This window comes from Saprolegnia parasitica (genome assembly GCF_000151545.1).
Source record: "Saprolegnia parasitica CBS 223.65 unplaced genomic scaffold supercont2.190, whole genome shotgun sequence".
NCBI lineage: Eukaryota > Oomycota > Saprolegniomycetes > Saprolegniales > Saprolegniaceae > Saprolegnia > Saprolegnia parasitica.
The window spans coordinates 2,638-22,532 of record NW_012156584.1 but is presented as its reverse complement, the minus strand read 5'-3'; the positions used below and the strand labels follow the sequence as shown (position 1 = coordinate 22,532).

Here is a 19,895-nt window from a genome sequence, read left to right as displayed (position 1 = left end):
CGGACGCGAAAGCAGTAGCCAGCATCCGGCAAAAGGCCGACAGCCGTGGCGGTCGTGACAAGCGGCGCGGCTTCGTGCACGACTTGGTCGTATGAGCGCACGAGGAACGTCCCGACAAGGCGCCACACCTGCAGCCCACGCAACGTTGGTATCGCTCTTAAAGACTCTATGTACGTACGTCGCACGCCCGGCCACTGCCCTTGCACTCGACGTGGAAGCCGAGGATGGGTGAGAACGGCTGGCGCGGCTTGGCAACCGGCGCACGCCACGCCACCGTGATCGATGAGAGCGCGTCCGTGGGGACCAGCGTCGGGGCCGCTGGCGCCTCGCTCGGTGGTTCTACACCATTGGAAATATGGTCATTTGCAGACGGCAAACGCGTACTCGGTGCAAAGGCGAGTGGAAAGTCGACAAGCGGCAATTTGGTGCAAAATTGCGGCGTCTGCTCGAGCGACGGGCCGAGCGCTTGGGCCAGCGCCGCCTTGCGCTCTGTGGGCTTGCTCCGCTCTGCATAGCAGTAGGCGTCGTACTGGACCCGCGACACGACGTAGTTGACGACGTCGCGCAGGTAAATGTAGGGCAGTTTTGTGCTGTCTTCGGCCCAATTGCGATGGTAATCGACGACACCTTGCGAGACACCGGCGCCCCGAAATGCATCCAAGAGTCGACGCGGAAAGAGGCTTTGGACCGTGGGGTCGTCAGCACGATACAGCGCCGTCTATGCGGCGTTGTCGGCGCGTGTTGGAGAGGTCGTTGTGTACCTCTGTGCGGGTCTTGCAGGCTTCGAGGATGACAATCGGAAGGTCTTCCTTGACCTCGGGGGGCCTCTTCTCATGTAGAAGAGCCAGAAGATGGGTGGCCATCTCCGAGTGCACGCGGCCTTTGATCGCAGTCTCAGTCACATTTGGCGCGACGTCCTGGTCCTGGCAGACGTCGAGCGCGATGCACTTGTTGGTCGACGGGATGCCTAGAAGAAGAGTGCTAGAAGAAGTGTCCATGATGGCAACGATGCGTACGAGATAGAGCCTCCACAAGCTTCCGCTCGTGGATCGCAGTGAGCGCGAGCTCCTCGATCGACGAGAGGCGCGACTCGGGAAAGAGTACAAACGAGCCGAGGTGCGGACCGCTCACGACGCGGACACCGTGCGACTAGACCAGACTTGCGTCATGGCATGCTATACTTTGAATCCAATCCTTACAATGATGAGCAAGAAGAAGGAGCTATTGGCCGGGACAGACTCGAACGACGCGAGCTCGACGTGGAATTCGACGATCGACGGGTTCACCAGCAATTTGCACTGGGCTTGCCGGAGACAGCCGAGCATGGGGTTGGTGAGAAGCTCATGAAGTGCCTCGACAGCGCTGCGCGCAGAGGCCGGTATCGGAGGTAGATTCGCGCCTTTGAATTGCGTCATGACCACGAGGAGCGCTGTCAGCGTCGGCGTCTCGGCCGAGAGGACAGGCTCGCCGAGTAGCGATGGGACTTCAAAGTCCTTGGCCGTCTTTACCGGTGGCGCAATCGCGCTGACCGACTCGGGCATTTTCTTTTTCTTGGGTGATGACTTTGCGGACGCGTTGAGAGATGACTTGTCCCGCAGCGCGCGCTGGGCGGCTTCCTGCGCCCGCTCGGCCTCTTTAGCGGCTTTGAGGCGCGCGACTTCTTCGCGCCGGAGGGCCTTTGTCGCCCGAGCTTGGTACGCCTTGCGCTTCTCCAACACCTTCTTGAGCAGCTTGCGGGCCTCGTCGTCGGTCGCGACGGCGTCCGCGACCGGCTGGATCGCGGCCGGTGTGTCGACGGCTTGCATCGGATCGACGCGATCTTGGGCTAAAAACACGCACTTTGCGCTGGCAGTGTTGACCTATCACTTGTCTCTAGTGAGCAACGGCGCGGAAGAGGTTTGCAGCATGTTTTGCTCTCGGACGAACGTGGATGTAATCGACTTCGTCCTGCGTTGCAACGATATCACTTGGGGTAGTAGCCGCCAAGCCTGCATGGCTTTGAGGGCGTGCGAAGATGCGCGCTCGGTCGCGTGGCCAGCGACGTTCTTCTCGACGTGGGACAACCGACAGGATGCCGATCTTGCACGGCCTATTTGGGTGTTTCTATCCGATCTTGACTCTGCTATTTCCGCGAACGTGCTTGCCGTTGGATGACTTGAAGCGCGTGACGCCGATGGTAATACCGGTAAGGACGCGCCATGTCAGGACAGCTGGCGCCTGAGACAAGCCGCCTCGCCCGAAGTTCGAAGCCGAACGATGTGGAGGATTGGGTGGTGTTCGCTCGTCAAAACCACGCGACACATCGCGAAGAAAACGATCTTCATGCAAATCGCCTTTGTCGGTGGCCTTGCGGCCGAGGCTAGAGCCTCCCACGCGGTGACTGTGTAGTCCAGGAATTGGTCCTCGAGGCACGGTCTCGATGGCAGCGTTACTCCGCATCCTGCGTAATGGAGGTGCCCTTCTAAGTGCGCGACAGTGTCGATACAAGGCGAAGCAACAGGCGGGACGGTCCAATGATCCGCACCTAATCTTCTTGGCTGTAATTTTATTGGTTGAAACCAGATCTTTTGCGGGTAACCTTGTGCGCTGTATGGCTGTCACAGTTATTTTTTTACCATGGGGGCAAGTTCAAGCCTGGAGAACGTTGTCCCGAAAGATCGCGCCAATCACAAGCGCGTATCCTATTTGATAGCCAATCAGAGTCTGACCAGGTGGGGCCTTTCAATGAGGGAGGAAAAAAGCGATCCAAGGCGCGAGCTAGTAATCCAAGCGAATAGATCTTTGGGGATTCGTGATTGGCCGACGCGGGTGCGTAAAAGTTGAGTGGTTTTGAATGCCAAGGTGCGGGTTTTTTAAATATTGAACGGTAGGGGTCGGGGACCGGACGTGATTTATTTTATTATCTCGCACACTGTAAGGGAACGCTGCCGAAATCCACATCCGGACGCCGTCTTTTTTTGTTGACGCCGCGGCGCTTGGCGATCTTATTGGCGTCGGCCACGTCAAGCAATTTAAATGGTTGAAATCTAACAATAATAATAATAATAAAAGCATGCATATTAATATTGAGATGACGCGAGAAGAAGATACACCCGGCGGATCGATGGCAAAGATCGGGCGACTCGACCCAAATAAAAAGATCGATTTCTCGAGTGTTGGTGGGCGTTTGGCGGGGATCCGTCCATTCGGTTGTACGACGTACGGTGTACGTACGTGTACGCTACCTGGGAAGCTATGGAGGGAGAGGAATGGACGGTCGTACGGAACCGAACGTAAGGCGGGTATTTTTAAAAAGCCAGTAAAAAGTCTACATCGTTGGCTAAAAATAATAAAATAAAAGAGACAGCAGTTTGCAACTTTCGAGCCGAAAATCACATCCGCGCGGTCAACGAAGGTAGGCGCGTGATGGATCCTTCGCCGACGGGCGACGACGACGACGACCAGGACGCTCATCGCAGGCTGCGTAGGCTCCGCCTGCTAGAGAGAGACCCTGCCTGCCACATAGAGACCACCGAGCCATGGACACCCGCAAGATCGACGTCGCATGGGATGGCAACCCGGAGGCAAAGGAAAACAACATGGCCGCGTACAACAGCACGGTCGTCGAGCCCAAGATGGCCATGGACCTCAACAGTGCAGCGAACACGTACTACATGACCAAGCCGCACGACGTACGTGAACGGCGACATGAGCCTGCTGCACTCCAGATGGCCATGGATCTTACCAAGTTTGTATCATATCTAGGACCACCCATGGCGAGGAAAGTCCGCGTTTGGCTTTGCAACGATCCTGAACCGCAACTCGTGCGACGACATGGGCGCCAACGGCCCGCTCTCGGTCAACTTACCACCGTTGCAGTCGTACCACGCCGCTTCGTCACTCGTCGACAAGGCCAAGCTCGCGACCAGCTCTCGGCTCTCGGCGCACAAGGTACCGCACCGCCCGATGCCGACGCCGATCGCGCCGCTCGGCGAGGCCATGATCGACATGTCGGGCCTGCAAAACCGGTCCTTGAAGCTCAAAATCAAAAGAAGCACGTGGATATCTCGCCCGCCTATACGGCGCAGCCCAATGGCCCGATGCTCGCGCCGACGCCCAGCAACGGCGCGCCGCGCAAGCTGCCGCTCGCTCCTGCGCCCTCCATGGACGACGACGACGACGACTCTGGCGACGATGACGGTGAGAACCCGACTGGCGCCACCCACAACGGCGCCGCGCTCCGTGGTGGCCGATGGACGTCGGAAGAGCACGAGCGGTTCCTCCAGGGCTTCCGCTTGCATGGCCACAAGTGGAAGCGCGTGCAAATGGTCGTGCGAAGTCGCACAGTAACCCAAGTCCGGACGCACGCCCAAAAGTACCTCTTGAAGCTGCAAAAAATGACGGGCGGCCCCGAGCAGCAGCGGTCCAGTACGGCAACCACGGGGGCCGATGCCGACGGCCGGTTCCTCGCGCCGTCCCAATTCGGCAGCGGCGCCACATCGCCGACGCAGAGCATGACGAGCGGCAACGACGACGACGCGGCGCACGACAAGGTCGCAACGACTGGCAACGAGCTCGGGCAGCCACTGTCGCCGCGGAGCGCCGTCACGCTGCAGACAGTGCAGCCGCGCAAGCTCAAGACGATGAAGAAGCAGCAGCAGCAGCAAAAGAGAACGACGAAGCGTTCGGACCTCGACGGCTCGTCGCTCGTGCACATTGAAGAGGCCGCGTACACGCTGTGTGCGCTCATGAAGGAGCACATTGACGACCTCGAGGCGATTGTGACCGACCACGAAGACGACGGAATGGAAGTGGACGACGACGACGGCACCGAGTCGACGGAAGACGAGTCGATGGATTCGTCGTCGTCGCCCGTCTCGTCGGCCGACATGAAGAAGCGGTACCTCTGCCGCAAGTGCCGCGTGCCCAAGAAGGGCCACGTGTGCCCATCGTCGTCAAGCGAAGACTCGGCGGCCAAGTCGCTCTCGCTCAAGAAGATGTCACTGCACGAGTCCGACCTCGACTGCTACGAGCCGTTGGAAGCCGAGTGGACCGACCTCGACAAGTACGTGGGCTACCGCGTCGCCCGCTGCTTTGGCCCGAACCTCTGGTGCCGGGGTACTATCGACCAGGTCGTTGCGACGGGGTCGGACCAAGATAAGATTCACATTGTGTACTCGGAAGCCTCGGGGCGCCACGAGTGGCTCCTCAAGTCGGACGCGATCGAGTGCATTGCGATCGAAGGGCTCAACACGGACGACGACGAAGCGTACGGTGTCTTTGCCGGCAGCTCGCTCAAGAAACGCAAGCACTGGAGCTCGCTCGCCTCGAGTCTGCGCGAGTCGCCCGAGAAGGACGACGACTTTGAGGATGACGACGACGACGCGAAAGCGGCCCACCCGGCCAAGCGCCTCTGCTCGCCGTGAGCGTCGTATATATAAATATATAGGGATAGGACTAGATAGTGGATGTGTCTTTTGGAACATGATAGATTTTGATCATTTTAGTAGTTGATCCGCCGGGCGAGGTTCATCTTGCATTCCGCGACTTGCACGTCGTCAGGCCGCGTCAACGTCGTCAGAAGCGCTCCGCTCTGCGCGAGGACTGCGTCACGCTCGGCGCGTAGCCGCGCCATGTCCTGCGCCTCGTCTAGCAGCGCCGCCAGCTCCATGGGGTCGGTCACGAGGGTCACGGCCTACGCGCATCGCTGTCAAGAGAGCGACGGAGAGGAGATGCTGCATACGGTCTGCAAGGACGCGAGAGCGAGGTCGAGCTCGCCATAGTTGAATTGACAGCGAGCTAACGTCATGTGCGCGTCGGCCCACGTGGGCGCGAGCTCGGTCGCGCGCGTCGCTACCTGTACCATCGATGGGACAAGAAGCAAATCGTTCGTCGTGTCGTACTTGGATGCCCTGGAAGAACTCGCCGAGGGCCAAGTGCGCTTGGGCAAGCAGCTCATGGAGCACCGCGTGGGTCGGGTCGTACTCGATCGCCTGGTGCCAGCGCTCCATGGCGGCGCGATACCGCTCTACGTGAGATATTGTTGCGTCGGCGACGAATGTAGTACGCTACCGGCTTCGGCCAAGACGTTGCCTTCGTCTTGGAGTCGCTTGACCTTGTGCGCCACGTCCTCGAGCGATGGCAGCGCCACAGGTGGCGCCGACGAAGCTTGTGCATCAGCATACTCGTACTCGGTCATGGCCTCGAGCTGCGACTGCGAGAGAAAGCACGGTGCGGCCTCTACCGTCCGCGCATCCGGGCGCTTGCGCTTCTTGAGCTGCAGCTGGACGCGTGCCATCGCGATTTTTAGCCGTCGTCGGCTAAACCCACGTCACCTAAGCGATGCCACGCCTGAACTCGTACGTTCGGTCGACAGCTCTCGTGTCAACGCGTAGTTCGTCGCACTAAGAACAGACAATCTGTCCATCGTAGCTGGCAGCGCATACCGCGGGCGAGGCGCGTGAGCTCGTCGTCGCGCCGAAGACGGCGATCGCCGAGGTTTCATTGGCCAAAAGCCTTCGCGGTAGAGTGGCCAATCCCCGCTGCGAATGGATTTGAATTGAGCCAATGGCATCGCGAGAACGATTGGCTGGGACTAGGTAGAAAAAGCCAAAACGCGAATTGCTCTACGATGAAGCTCGATGTGACGGGGATGCGGTACCTGACGAAGGACCACTTCAAGGTGCTGACGGCCGTCGAGCTCGGCATGAAGAACCACGAGATCGTGCCCGTGGAGCTCATCTCGTCGATCGCCAAGCTGCGCCACGGCGGCGTCAACAAGATCCTCTCGCACTTGCTTCGCAACAAGCTCATTGCGCACGACGGCACGACGTACGACGGCTTCAAGCTCACGTACATGGGCTACGACTTCCTCGCGCTCCGCGTCTTCATGAAGCATGGCCACATCTCGGGCCTCGGTCGCCAAATCGGCGTCGGCAAGGAGTCGGACATCTACATGGCCGTGCAGCCCGACGGCACCGAGGTCGCGATCAAGTTTCATCGTCTTGGCCGCACGTCGTTCCGCGCTGTCAAGAACGTACGCTCTCTCTCTTCGTTGTGTGTTGGCGCTCACGGTTTATGATTAGAAACGCGACTACCTCAAGACGAAGAAGCAAGTCAACTGGTTCTACCTCTCCAAGCTCTCGGCCATGAAGGAGAACGCGTTCCTTCGAGCTCTCTACGAGCGTGGGTTTCCGACGCCGACGCCGATTGACGCCAACCGCCACGCGATCGTCATGAGCCTCGTCGACGGCTTCCCGCTCAACCAGGTGCGCCGCATGGCCAACTCGAAGGACGCGTACGACAACTGCATGGACATTGTGGTCCGGCTGGCCGAGTGCGGCCTCGTGCACTGCGACTTTAACGAGTTCAACATTATGATGAACGACGCGGGCAAGATCACGATGATCGACTTTCCGCAAATGATCTCGACGTCGCACTACAACGCCGAAGAGTACGCTCGAAGCGACCTGCAGCATCTCATTCTGAGTCGTGTAGGCTCTTCAACCGCGACGTCCAAGGCCTCGTCAAATTCTTCTCGCGCCTCCAGCACGGCTCGTATGTGCCCGACGAAGTGCCGAAGCTCCAGGACATTGTCCGCGACGCCGAAATGAACCTCGACATTGAGATGGAGGCGAGTGGCTTCACCAAGCAGATGGTCAAGGACATGGAGACGATCCACGAGCTCACCGTCTCGAAAGACACCATCCACGAAGAGAGCCTCGAGAACGAGGATGTCGACGAGGAAGCGGTCGACGAAGACGACGAGCTCGATGAAGCCCTCGCGCGTGAGCTCGAAGCCAAAATCCAGGCGCTCAAGGGTGACGCGGCGCGCGACAGCGGTGACGACGCCGCCTCGGACCAAGACGCGTCGTCGGACGAGGACGAAGATGACAATGGCAAGTGGGCGACGCCGGTGGTCAGCGAAGACGTGCGCCTCAAGGTCAAGAAGGCGATCGCCAAGCAGGCGGCCAAGGGCGGGAAGCGGACGCGCAACTCGTCCAAGCTGAGCATCAAGGGCAAGCTCGTGCACAAGGAGATGTTTTAAGCGCTAGTAGAAAATTTAAGGTTTCTTTAATAAGTACAACGGAGTAGTAAGTAGTCGGTATCACTGGATTGCACACGACGAGCTCTGCGCCGCCGGGTCGCCGAGCTCCTTCATGGCTTTGCACACCGCGCTGTGCTTGCCAGCCATCGCGAGGTCGAACGCCATCTTGCCGTCCTTGTCCTTGAGCGCCGAGTCGGCCTTCTTCTCCATGAGCAACCGGACCACCTCGACTTTGCCGGCCTCGGCCGCGCCCATGAGCGACGTCGTCCCGCTTGTCGTCGCCGCATTGATGTCGGCGCCGCGCTCCAGTAGCACCACCGCCGCCTCCTTGTGCCCGCTAATGCACGCCCAGTGCAATGGCGTGCGCCCGCTCTTGTCCGGCTAGGCACAGATATGGTGTTCATGCCATTGTGCAGTCCTGCATGCACACGTACGATATTTACGAGCGCGCCTCGGTCCATGAGCAAGGTGCAGAGCTCCGCGTGGTTGCCGCCGGCCGCGCGGTGCAGCGCGCGCCGGTCCGCTGCCCCGGGAACGTTGACGTCCATGTCCGGGTCCTCGAGGATCTGCAGCACCGCGCCCTTGTCGCCGTTGTGCGCGGCCTTGTGCAGCGGCGTGTCCGATGGCATCGTCGCTCTCCAACGGCTCCTCTCGTTTTGCCAGCGCGACGCTTGGATTGAGTTATTTTCGGCGCCGGATAGATGCCCTTATCCGGATGTAACTGGTGACGCTAATCGCACGCAACTTTCGGTTCCCACCTACGCTCAAACTGGACCTTTTCAACGACCCGTCGTGCCCACGAATGATATGGCGAGGTGTCACCAAAGGCGATGCGAGCTGCGTCAGGTGCTCGGAAAACGCAATGGTAAAGCAGGAGGAACGGGCGGATGGGTGTTCCGATGTCGGTTGATCAACGCCTTTGGTAGACGCTTGAGGTGCTGTAGCTGCTATATTTGGCGCTGATGACGATGTGTTCCAATCGACGGTTGTTGCGGGCCAAGCGCGATGGACCTCGAAGCGCGCTATCGTGCGGCGACGCTCGAGCAAATTGAGATTGAGCGACGCCTTGAAGCCGTTCAAAATGCACCCGTCGCTGTGTACTATGTGCCACTAGGTAGTACGACGCTGGGTCTTGCATTCTCGACAAAGTGTCAAGTAGACTATGTTCTCGTGTGCGCCGTCGTTGCGTGTATTTTGCCCGTGCTAGAAGTGTGGTGGCACACCAGATGCTCTTCGGCTCTGCGCGGCTCGGCACGGCAGTCGCTCGAGAGCGCGATCGCTCCGTTGCCGCCAACTGCCACGTCCAGAAATTCAGCCTTGTACGGTGTCCCTTGCGATGCGCTCTGTATAAAGGCAACGCCTTACGATGGTGTAGTGCGGCTCGACTGCTGCAGCGCTGTTTGACCGCAGACCCGGCGCTGACGCATTTCCTGCAGCACGAGCTCCGTCATGTGATGCACGACGCCGACAAGGTAGCACACTTTAAAAACACTCGTGATGGTAGATTTCTGATGACGGCAGCTACGCGCCGTGCTCGGTGACCCAGCGCTGCACCATCTCCGTCGCGAAGACTGGGTGCGCGGTCTCGACGCCAACTACTTTATGGTGCGCGCGTGTGGTTGGGTTGTCACCGAATGAGGACGATGGCCGTAGATCCTACAGTGCGTCTTGACGTCTGCCGCATTCGATGGCGCCTGCAGTCCGCTACGCACGCGCAAGTGGCTTGCGCGAGGACTCTCAGTGTTTGCAATGGATCTCCGGGCACTCTTTGAGGTGCTGCCTTCACCTTCAGGACCTTTGTAGCATGACGGCGATAGGGCCAGCTACCACTTTTGCACTTTTATCAGTGGCGCAGCACCCGCGCGTCAAAGTACCGAGGAACCCTTCTCTTCGTGGCACTCCTCGTGCTTGAGCACTTCGAGTCGAGTAAGATGATGAGCGAGCGAGGAAGCGTTCGCCAATGGAACGCACGTGGTAGGCGAAGCAAGCGTCGAGCGCCGGACCCAGCTGTACACGTGCATCGAGTGCTTCGTGGAGGGCTCGGTAAACGACTGCCTCATTGAGACAGATCATGCCAGCGATATATGGCTGTCTTGCGTAGATACCTTATGGCTTCGAGCCTCGTTTGCTACATCGTCGCCTTCTCCATCTCGTTGTCCCAACTGCCACAGACAAGACGTCCATGTTGACACTGCGTCTTGGCGCTTTGTTCCATGTCGACTGCTCAGAGGTAGACACCAGCGTCTCACCAAGTGTCCACGCTGCGCGTAGGTGGAGGCAGAGCTTGCGACGTGGTCCCACGAGGACCGCGCCTGCTTGAAACGCGAGTGGCGTACGTGCCACGACAACCCCATCCAATTTCAAGGCGCATGCAAGGTATGGCAAAACCAACTCGAACGAAAACCAACGCCTTGCTCTACAGGTCCTGCAGGCCATGGGCCTTCCGTCGGCGCTGCGATGCTTGATCGATGTCGTCCACCTAGCGCGGTCGATGCCGCAGCCGTTGAGGCGGCATCAGCGGCTCATCGTTCACCTGCATGCGCTGGCACGTTCCCCGAAGCTTCTTGGTGCAGCGCGGCTCGTCTCTCGTTTGTTTGAATTTGGCGCCACTTTGCATATGGATCTCGTCATCAACGCCGAGGAAGACGCGATGATGACGCAGCACGCGGTCGGTAACAAGAAATTCCTTTAGATTTTAGAAACAACGCTTCGGTCGTACGCAACATGAGTCAAATTCAGCCCGAGTACCCCGACGGTCGACGTTGGACGGCAGCGGACAGCGGACAAGAACTACCCGATCACAGAAGATATCCTCGACGGCCTCTGCGCAGAGCTCGTCGAGGATACCTTTTGTGATCGGGTAGTTCTTGTCCGCTGCCGTCCAACGTCGACGGCCTGTAAGCATGCATTTCCGAGTGCGATCGCTAAGGCGTTGCTTTTCAAGTCGCATCGCCTCCTCCTTGGGCATCTCGGTGGTCTTCTTGACGGCGCGCGCAGAGGCTATGCTAAGGCGCAATGGCTAAGGCGTTGCTTTTCCAGCCGAGCTGCTTTCTCTTCGGGCGTCTCGCTCGTCTTCTGCTCAGCGCGCGCCTTGCGCTTGTTCGATGCTCGCATGTTGCTTAAAGTAGACTAGCTACATTACGCCAAGTTCAGTAGCAAGAGCGGCCGGTCAATGCACATCACCGAGCGACATGGCGGCCTGTCAAAATCGCCAAGCGACAGGGCGCCGGCCTGTCAAAACGCATCAATCAATGAATTGTTGCGATCTGTCCAATCTTATTACTCGTAAAATCAGTTAGAAAGGCCATAAATGGTGTCGCGTAGAAGAACACGAGATACGTATCTTGAACCGTCGCGCTTCTTGTGTTGTCAATGCGCCTGGAAAAGATCTGCGTGCGCCACTTCCCGCCGGGGCTGCGCCTAAGCTACAAGACTTCGGCGGGCGAGCAAAAGCAGTCGACACTGGACCTCCTGAGCTTGGGGCCGGAGACGAACGTGCGCCTGCTCGTGAACCAGCTCATCGAGAAGGAGCCGCTCTTGACGGCGCGCCATGCGACGCTACTCCAGACCATCTTGCACGCGCTCATCGATAAGCAGTGTCCGCTGGATGACGACGGAGAGTTTCGCCTCGTCAAGACTCTGCGCCCACACGCCCAGCCAATGACCAACTTTGTTGCGTCCAAGAATGCGTCTCTGCTCGTGACATCGAGCTACGACAAGACGGCGCGCCTGCTCCGCCGCAGCGACAACTCGCAACCCGAGCAAAAAATGGTGCTCTCCGGTCATGACGGTGTAGTGTATTGCGCCGCGCTCAACCAGCCGTACTCGAGCCTTGTCCTCACCGGCTCGTTCGATAAGACGTGTCGCTTGTGGCACACGGACAATGGAAAGTTCGTGCGGACCTTTGCAGGCCACGAAGGCGAAGTCGTCCACGTAGCCTTCAATGCCAAGGGAACACATTTTGGTAGCTGCTCCATGGACTGCACGGCGACGCTGTGGGATGTGGAGGCTGGGGCGTCAGTGTTTGACCTCGTGGGGCACACGGCCGAGGTGTCAACCTTTGCTTTCGACACGTCGTCGAGCCTCATGGCGACCGGTACACAACTTCTGCGAACCGTTCTCCTAGTCGTGGACTAGGGGCTTGCGATGCGAGCGTGCGCCTCTGGGACTCGCGCTACGGCGCCTGCTTTCGGTCGTTTGACGCGCACGCAGCAGAGATCGCGACCGTCAGCTTCAACCACCAGTCCAATCTGCTCCTGAGCGCGTCGGCCGACGGCACTGCGCGCGTACACATGATGTCCTTGCGATTCGGTGCTCATATGGCGTAGGTGTGGGACGTCCACCACGGCAAAATGCTCTTTGCCTTCGAGGACCACCAAGGCGAGGTCACGGACGCGTGCTTCAATGCGACGGGATCGCTGCTCGCAACGAGCGGCGTCGATGGCTCCATTTACGTGTACGACACGCTGCATGGCCACAAGCGCTGCATTTGCCGCGGCCACAAGGGCGAGGTGGGTGCCAAAAGGTGGCGATGCTTGACGTCCATGGCAGGTCACCAAGATCATGTTTACGCGGCAAGGCTCGCGCCTCGTGAGTGCGAGTGCGGACAAGACGGCGCGTCTCTGGGATACGCAGAGTGGAAACTGCGTCCAAGTGCTCAGTGGTCACGATGACAGCGTGTTTGGGTGCTACGTGAGCTACGACGGCCGGTCGATTGTAACGGGTAGCCACGACAACACCGTACGGTACGGCGCTCGAGTCAATCATCGCATATGACGTGGCATCCTCCTAGGATCTGGAGCACGGACGACGAAAAGTAAGACGTGGGATAAACAGACGAGCGTGGAGGATCCATCATCATCATCATCATTCACGGGTATCGATGGGAGATCGTGTACTACGGGCAGTATCGATGGCAGGAGGTCGTCGAGGGGTCGAGCTAATAGATAAAGGTATTTAACAACATCCTTTGGCGTTGCCTTTGGCGGCCGCCGTCTTGGCGCCGCCGAGGTTGACAATCTCCTTCTTGTGGGGCCCGCCCTCTTCCATCAAGCGCGTTTTGACTTCGTTCGCGATCTCGATGAAGCCGCTCTCGACGTTGATGTTGTTCTTGGCGCTCGTCTCGAAAAACTTGACGCCATATTCGTCCGCGAGCGCTTGGCCTTCCTCGGTGCTCACGACCTTGTCGTCGAGCATATCGCACTTGTTTCCGACGAGAATCTTGTTGACGTGGACGTCCGCATGCTGCTGGATCTGGCCGACCCAGTTGCGGATGCTGTTGAACGATGCTCGGTCCGTAACATCGTACACGAGCAGGATTCCCTGCGCGCCACGAAAGTACGACGTTGTGATCGTCCGGAACCGCTCTTGCCCTGCCGTGTCCCAAATCTACCATCTTACATCGGATTCCACCCGTTGCCAGCGGTGGGTACCTGAAGCTTGATCTTCTTCCCGTCGAGATCAATGTTCTTGACCTTGAAGTCGATGCCAATCGTCGTGATGAACGTCGGCGAGAATGAGTCGTTGGCGTAGCGCAGGAGCAAGCACGTCTTGCCGACGCCTATACATACGCCGTGTGATCTTCGCGCAGGATCGCCATGCTCCTCGTACCGCTGTCGCCGATCATGAGGAGCTTGATCTGCATGTCGAAGGGATTCTCATTGCGGGCCATCTTCCGCGCTTCCTGCGGCGCATGAGCTCCCGATCGATACCATGGGCGATGTCTACCTCGGCGACGTCAAAATGGAAAATGCCGATCCATTCCGATACAAACTCCAAGTCAAAAAGTTGAAACGGAAAGCCCCATATAATTAGCCACGGGGGGAGAACTCACTTGGAATTTGTATTCTCGAAATAGCCGTGCGTTCGCGCGATTGGCCCTATTTTTCGATGCGACGCGCTGATTGGCCAAAACTCGCGTCGGCCAAAGAAGCTACCGGATACGAATCCGGACGAAGATCACCACACACGTGGCCGGCGACCGACGCGGTCGACGAGACATGCCGGTGGCATCCGATGGCGCTTCGACGCCGCCCAAGAAGGTATGCGCGAAGCGATCGTCCTAGACGCGGGGCGTCGAACGAGGCCCATCACGCCAGAGGCCAAGCATACGATCCCGCGCTACGGAGGATGACGAAATACCGTGGTGAACCCTATGCAGCCAAGCAAACAAGAACAGGCGCCAAGGTTTGGGCAAGCGCAAACACGCGAAGCTTGCTGGTCGAACTCTGTAGCGTGCGCAGTGCAAGTACGCTGCGCGTTGCAGGGTGTCAGAGACACCGCATAGCATGCCATGAGGCTGACCATACTACAGTAGGCCTAGCATGCGCTGGACCTTGTGGCGCTGGGCATCGCGGAGCGAGGCGTTGGGCGGGAGGCCGTCCCAGTTCGCGCTCGTGTACACTATGTCGTCGTCGTGGAAGGCCTTGAAGAGTGCGTTGCCGTCGCCGCAGTGCTCAGTGATCGAGTTGGCCGACTGCGTCCGGTCGAGGTCGCCAACCTTGAGGAGAAAGGCCGCACGGCGCAAATAGAACGTCGGCGAGAGGTATGACAGAGGCAGGACGACGATGTTGTCCTGGAGGTTCGCGGCCGCGAGCGTGTGAAGCACCTCGGTGCGCGTCGCGTTCGGGCCGGGCTCGCACTCGTAACAAGAGCACGCTCACGACGATGAGCGCGGTGCCAACAAGGAGGCTCTTGTTGCGCCGACCCCACGACAAGTACGACCGGTCCGAGTGGCCGCCAATGAGCGGCGCGACGAAGAAGGCGTAGAAGGGCGGAAGGTACCGCGAAATGAACGTGGCGATGCCCATGGATGTCAAGAAGGAGGTGAGGAGCTCAAGGACCGTGCAGTCTACGAGCGAGCACTCGATGATTCATGGGTTCCGAAACATTTTTTCCAATGAACGCATTCTTTACATTTCCTACGGATTCCGAGTAAGGAACATTGTTTACGGTTCCGAACATTATTATACGAAGCATGGGACACACAGTAGAGCTGCTATCGATCGCCACGATTGCTGAAGGAATGATGCACGGTCAACTCAGATCGAGATGATTTTATTATAATAGTTGAAAAGGTTGCAATGAATGTAAACATTGTTTGACAGCCAGCCATTCGACCAATAGAGAGGCCTTTCGTGTCTTTCTGCCGTCACGTCTAATTTCATTTTGCAACATGAGCACCAAGAGCTCCACCAAGCCCAAGGGCCCAAGGGGTCGTGCCAAGGCCATTTGCTCCCATTTCTACGAGCCCGTCGAAGGCAAGTCGGAGTCGTTCCAGTGCAAGCAGTGCCAGAACACCTACGTGCAATCGGCGCGTGCGGGCTATGGCAACCTCTTGCAGCACCTCTCCACCTGCGTCCCGGACTACGAACAGCGCTTCTCAGAGCACCTCGCGACGCTTCCGCAAAGCTTGATGCCCACGCAGATGCCCATGGGATCTGTCCCGTCCTACACGAGCTCTCTCTACGGCTGGCTCGAATTCATCATCATGACCAACCAGCCTTTTTCTGCGGTTGAGGACCCTGTCGTCCGCGCGATGTCTCGGTTTGAACCTATCTCCGTCGAGACGCTCATGAAGTACTTTGGCTTGGTCACGAAGCGTGTCGAGGCGGCGATCCAGGACGAACTACCCGACAAGTTTGGCCTCCTCTTTGATGGCTGGTCCGAGCGCTCAACGCAGTACCTCGCCATGGTCGCTGCGTACCCCGTGGTTCTGGAGGGCAAGACATGCTGCCGAGAACGTCTTCTCTCGCTGGCGCCATTCGAGGACGGGGCCTCGTTCACGGCAGACGCGCACGCGGCGCATCTCGAGTTTATTCTTGGCGAGTACTACTCCAAGAGTACAAACGACGTGCTCTTCTTGTGCGGTGACGACTGCGCGACCAACGTCGCCCTTGCCAAGTCCCTCAAGACGCCTCTCATCGGCTGCGCAAGCCACCGATTCAAACTCGTCATGGGTTGCGTCTTGGAGACGTTCGAGCCGGTGCTGGCCAAGGTCAACCGCCTCATGCACGAGCTCAAGACGCTTAAACACAGCGGCCGTCTCATCAAGGTCATGACGACCGCGCACAAGCGGCCTCTGGTAGCTGTTACGCGGAACGCCACGCACTTGTCTTCCACCTTTGCGATGGTGAAGCGCTACCTCGAGCTCAAGCCGTACATCAGCGAGATCCCCGAGATGCAGCCGTATGTTCTCACGCCCAGCGAAGAGGACGAACTCAACGATGCTTTGCGGGCGCTCGCGGACTTTGATGCCATCACGACGTACCTCCAAGGCTCAAAGATCACGCTTGCCAAGGTCCGTACTGTCTTCGACAAGACGCTCGCCAGGTTCCCGGCCCACTTTGCGCAGCCGAATGGCCACATGGACGCGTCCGCCGACATTGTCAAGTACAGCGACTTTGAGAACGGCGTCGTCAAGATCTTGACCGGCGCCGAGTCGTCGCTCACAGCGGCCGAGGCGACGGCCATGGTTCCATTCAAGGTGCACGCGGTTGACGAGACTCCCGCGACGCGGGTGGAGATGACGATCGTCGAAGAGATCCTTGCTGAAGAGGCGCGCGCCAAAATGACCATGTACGAAGACCTCAGCTACCTCCCTGCGACGAGCAATTCCGTCGAGCGTTTGCTCCGCAAGTGTTGTTACATGCTACCGGACCATCGCGAGGCGACGACGCCGGAGATCCTCGAACGCAAGCTATTTCTCAACTTGAACAAGGACCTGTGGAGCGTCGCGACGATCAATGACATCCTCTTCGAGGAAAAAATGCGAACAATGAAGCAACGTTTAAAGTATAGGCAATGAGAATGAGCGCGTTCTACATTGATTGTTTTGATGTCTTGACATTCATTGCATCTCCATCCGACTTCCTATTCCCTATTTCGTCGATCGCTCGAAATTACATCCGGTTAAAATAGGAAAAACAACTCCACCCGACCTCCTATGTCCTAAAAAATAGGAATTCGGCCGTTTTTTCGTCCTAAGCGGTACCGAATAAGTCGAAATCGTCGGGAATTAGGATCGAAATCCTATTTCTAGACGATTTGATTGGCTTAGCCATAAAAATTGTGCAATACTATTGGCTGGCCTATTCATCTCGTGGATATGATTGGAGCATAAGCTGTCGCTCTTGAGGTCGCCGACGATCCTGCGAAACATTGCACTGGACATGCGGAATCTACACGAGGTAAGAGATTGCACAATGCCATGGTTCGGGCAGTATCGGCGTCTGAAGAGGGTCTCGCTGTAGGTTGGATCGGGGCCGAGGTAGTCGGGCATGATGTTGCTGTGGCCTGACGCGATGTCCCGCTTTACCATCTCGCGACCGACGACTCCACCGCCGTGACGTCGCTTGTTCGGTCGGTAGAACACCTCGTGCACGAGTTCGTCATTGTCGTCGTCGTCGAGCAAGAACTCACGCCAGTGTCGGTGCATGGGCGCCAAAACCAAAGTGATGTGCGCGCGCAAGAGAGCTTGCAATTGGCGCGAAGCCGGTTAATTCAGATTTATCCGGTACGTTCCTCCTGGATAGGCTGGACGGGTGGAGATAGCAAACCTATTCGTATTTCACGATAGGATCCACCAATCACAGTCCTCAGAAAAAATAGGAAATAGGAAGTCGGATGGAGATGCTCCAACAACAACAACAGCAACAACAACAACATATCCTTAAGTCAACATGGTTCGATTGCTATTGTCGGTGGTCTTTGCAACGATATGAACGGCGGTCGTGGGCCACGGATTCTGCGCCTACAAGATCTGGTTGGTCCCGTATTCGATGCAATGTGAAGGACGTACAACAGGAGTGCCCGCGCCGAGACTGGCATCCTTCCCGCCGCTCGATGCAAAAGCCGCAATCGTAACGCCAGCGACGAGGCCGACGACGCACGTCGCGACGATGATCGTCGCCTTCTTGTACCGGTACGCCGTCGCGACGAGCGCCGTATCGGCCGCTTTCTCGTCTGCGTCCGAGAGCTCGGGCACGGGCGAGATGACGAGGTTGGACCCAAACGAGTCGGCGCGTTCATAGCAGCGTACGGGGGACGTCGACATGGCGCCGATCGTAGAGTAGAGCGCTGCGAGCGAGACACACACGACGGTGCCAAGCCTCTACTTTCCTACATCTGCGTGTAATGCATTACGTGATGATGAGAGCCAAGGTCTGCTCGGCGCCGACTAAAAGGACATCGTTCGCCAACGTCCTAGCATGGTACCATCTCGAGGCCAGTGAATGGGAAGCGCGGGGATTAGGAAGTACCAGTACTGCTGTTGGAGTAGACCACGCGACGCCGCTGGTAGGGTTGACCTGCGTCTCTGTGAAGCATTTTTATGACCAAGGAGCCCGTTCGCCGCTCTGCACACAAGTGCGATATTTCACATGCGTGGTGCGAAAGCAAGGCAAGAGTCCACAAGAGATTCATTAGCACAGTGGACGCAAGGGGGCATACGAGCGATTCTGCCACCGCATCGATGCGATACCGTAGTAGACGAACCCAATCGCAACGCCAACAACGACGAGCTCGTATGGCCAAACAAAGGTGCTATCGACCACATCTTGGTGGAGCTGGTTCGTGGGTTGGAAGCGGCGCTTCTCGGAGACCGTGTGCTGCTGCGTTGCGACGTTGGTCCGGCGCTCCATGGGCGAAGGCGTGCTCCAGCGCCGCTCGAAAAAATCGCGCAGCATCGCGCGAAGCTACTCGTGGCATGAGCCAACGAGACTGCAACAAGGAGGACGTACCACAGGCGATGGGCTTGTGATGTCGTCGTTCACACACACAAACTTGGTGCGGCGCGACCGGGCTCGGTACAGCTGCACATAGTCGGTCATGGACCGTCCGAGCATTAAGAACGTGACTTGCTCTTCGGACATGCGGCGGTGTGTCGGCGGTAGCATCGCCGCGCTTACTTGGCTTAAACGCCGCTCGAGGCCGGGGCAGTGCACCGCAACGAGTCGCAGCGGCAGTGCGGACGAGACGTTGGCCGCTCGTCGGCAGTCGTCAAGCAGCGCCAATAGCATCGCGTGCGAGGATGTGGGGAAGAGTCCGACGAGGTTGCGCCCCTCGTACGCGTCGAGGTGCCCGTTCTGGTTGATGTCGATGTGGCTCGAGAAGAGTTCGCTGGCCGAATTCGGCGGGTGCAAGAGCCGGCGGTTCGCCACATAGTGCATGTAAGCAAAGCTAAACTGCATGTCCCTTGGATGCCGGAACCGGTGCGCCGACGTCGTGTTGAATTGCATCGGCCAGTGGGCCTTGAGCTCCGAGAGCAGCCGCTTCTGGATAAAGTACGGCATGTGCGATGGCACCCGGCGTGGCTGCGGTGCCTTGCCAAACACAGCGTCAAAGAGCGCATTGACGTGCTTGAGCGAGTCCCCAAACGGATCCAGGAACGTGATCTCCGCGTCCGCGGCTCTCGGTGGACACGGGTCGAGCCAAAATGGTTGTTCGTCTTTCGTGCGCATGATGCGGCACATCTATACGACGCCGTCGCGTCAGTCGATCGATGCAACCAGAGATGGAATACCTTGTCGCGAAGGAGCTGCGTTGAGTTGCGTGTCAGTGGGTCGTGAGTGGCGCCAAAGCGAGTACAGAGCGTCATGGCCTTGGCCTTGGCGGCCGACGGGTCCTTGGCCACTGAGCGCCTTGGTCGAGGCCGTCGTGCAGCTATCTGCCAGCGTCGCGTACGCTGCGTTGCACCATGTCCACCAGTGACACTCGTGTGTCGTCTTGGGCAAAGCGTAGTGCTCCATGGTATTCGCGGTCGGCGCCAGTACCGTACGAAGCGCACTGTACACAATGCAGCTGCTGCGATCCGCGTTGAAGAGACAGACGCTCGCACGCGTCGCATTGCCAGACACCTGCGCATGCAGCA

The 19,895-nt window shown here is 58.3% G+C and overlaps 10 protein-coding genes across 10 annotated transcripts in view; 4 read left to right on the top strand and 6 right to left on the bottom strand.

Moving 5' to 3' along the window:
* The window catches only part of SPRG_22358 (hypothetical protein), a gene marked incomplete at both ends in the record, with an annotated part of 2,325 nt that extends 520 nt beyond the window's left edge, over positions 1-1,805 (bottom strand). The window contains 5 exons of the mRNA XM_012354900.1: positions 175-339; positions 385-718; positions 762-967; positions 1,017-1,149; positions 1,200-1,805. Coding sequence (XP_012210290.1) covers positions 175-339; positions 385-718; positions 762-967; positions 1,017-1,149; positions 1,200-1,805 — 1,444 coding nt within the window. The remainder of the gene's footprint in view (positions 1-174; positions 340-384; positions 719-761; positions 968-1,016; positions 1,150-1,199) is intronic.
* Positions 1,806-3,306: 1,501 nt separating this feature from the next.
* SPRG_15751 (hypothetical protein) lies at positions 3,307-5,480 on the top strand. The gene is made up of 3 exons (XM_012354899.1): positions 3,307-3,394; positions 3,468-3,671; positions 3,745-5,480. The coding sequence occupies exons 2-3, from the start codon at positions 3,545-3,547 to the stop codon at positions 5,403-5,405; spliced, it is 1,788 nt and encodes a 595-aa protein (XP_012210289.1). The 5' UTR covers positions 3,307-3,394; positions 3,468-3,544; the 3' UTR covers positions 5,406-5,480.
* Positions 5,481-5,482: 2 nt separating this feature from the next.
* On the bottom strand, positions 5,483-6,277 carry SPRG_15750 (hypothetical protein; the record flags this gene model as incomplete). Its single annotated transcript, XM_012354898.1, has 4 exons — positions 5,483-5,674; positions 5,723-5,836; positions 5,883-6,007; positions 6,052-6,277. 4 exons carry the CDS (start codon positions 6,275-6,277, stop codon positions 5,483-5,485), a joined length of 657 nt encoding a protein of 218 aa, XP_012210288.1.
* A 290-nt stretch (positions 6,278-6,567) lies between these two features.
* SPRG_15749 (atypical/RIO/RIO2 protein kinase) lies at positions 6,568-8,084 on the top strand. Its single transcript, XM_012354897.1, has 3 exons — positions 6,568-7,015; positions 7,065-7,432; positions 7,477-8,084. The coding sequence occupies exons 1-3, from the start codon at positions 6,611-6,613 to the stop codon at positions 8,024-8,026; spliced, it is 1,323 nt and encodes a 440-aa protein (XP_012210287.1). The 5' UTR covers positions 6,568-6,610; the 3' UTR covers positions 8,027-8,084.
* On the bottom strand, positions 8,012-8,691 carry SPRG_15748 (hypothetical protein). The gene is made up of 2 exons (XM_012354896.1): positions 8,461-8,691; positions 8,012-8,407 (listed from the first exon to the last, which is right to left on the bottom strand). Exons 1-2 carry the CDS (start codon positions 8,653-8,655, stop codon positions 8,087-8,089), a joined length of 516 nt encoding a protein of 171 aa, XP_012210286.1. The 5' UTR covers positions 8,656-8,691; the 3' UTR covers positions 8,012-8,086.
* Positions 8,692-9,031: 340 nt separating this feature from the next.
* Positions 9,032-10,718, top strand: SPRG_15747 (hypothetical protein; the record flags this gene model as incomplete). The annotated part of the gene is made up of 9 exons (XM_012354895.1): positions 9,032-9,140; positions 9,186-9,345; positions 9,402-9,498; positions 9,548-9,631; positions 9,680-9,799; positions 9,844-9,952; positions 10,005-10,069; positions 10,298-10,402; positions 10,458-10,718. The coding sequence occupies 9 exons, from the start codon at positions 9,032-9,034 to the stop codon at positions 10,716-10,718; spliced, it is 1,110 nt and encodes a 369-aa protein (XP_012210285.1).
* A 631-nt stretch (positions 10,719-11,349) lies between these two features.
* On the top strand, positions 11,350-12,989 carry SPRG_15746 (hypothetical protein). Its single transcript, XM_012354894.1, has 5 exons — positions 11,350-12,122; positions 12,164-12,312; positions 12,355-12,537; positions 12,578-12,771; positions 12,819-12,989. The coding sequence occupies exons 1-5, from the start codon at positions 11,399-11,401 to the stop codon at positions 12,844-12,846; spliced, it is 1,278 nt and encodes a 425-aa protein (XP_012210284.1). The 5' UTR covers positions 11,350-11,398; the 3' UTR covers positions 12,847-12,989.
* On the bottom strand, positions 12,825-13,782 carry SPRG_15745 (hypothetical protein). The gene is made up of 4 exons (XM_012354893.1): positions 13,754-13,782; positions 13,637-13,709; positions 13,459-13,586; positions 12,825-13,414 (listed from the first exon to the last, which is right to left on the bottom strand). The coding sequence occupies exons 2-4, from the start codon at positions 13,695-13,697 to the stop codon at positions 12,983-12,985; spliced, it is 621 nt and encodes a 206-aa protein (XP_012210283.1). The 5' UTR covers positions 13,698-13,709; positions 13,754-13,782; the 3' UTR covers positions 12,825-12,982.
* Positions 13,783-14,333: 551 nt separating this feature from the next.
* Positions 14,334-14,835, bottom strand: SPRG_15744 (hypothetical protein; the record flags this gene model as incomplete). The annotated part of the gene is made up of 2 exons (XM_012354892.1): positions 14,334-14,633; positions 14,683-14,835. 2 exons carry the CDS (start codon positions 14,833-14,835, stop codon positions 14,334-14,336), a joined length of 453 nt encoding a protein of 150 aa, XP_012210282.1.
* Positions 14,836-17,777: 2,942 nt separating this feature from the next.
* Positions 17,778-18,080, bottom strand: SPRG_15743 (hypothetical protein; the record flags this gene model as incomplete). The annotated part of the gene is made up of 2 exons (XM_012354891.1): positions 17,778-17,786; positions 17,826-18,080. 2 exons carry the CDS (start codon positions 18,078-18,080, stop codon positions 17,778-17,780), a joined length of 264 nt encoding a protein of 87 aa, XP_012210281.1.
* Positions 18,081-19,895: the final 1,815 nt, after the last annotated feature.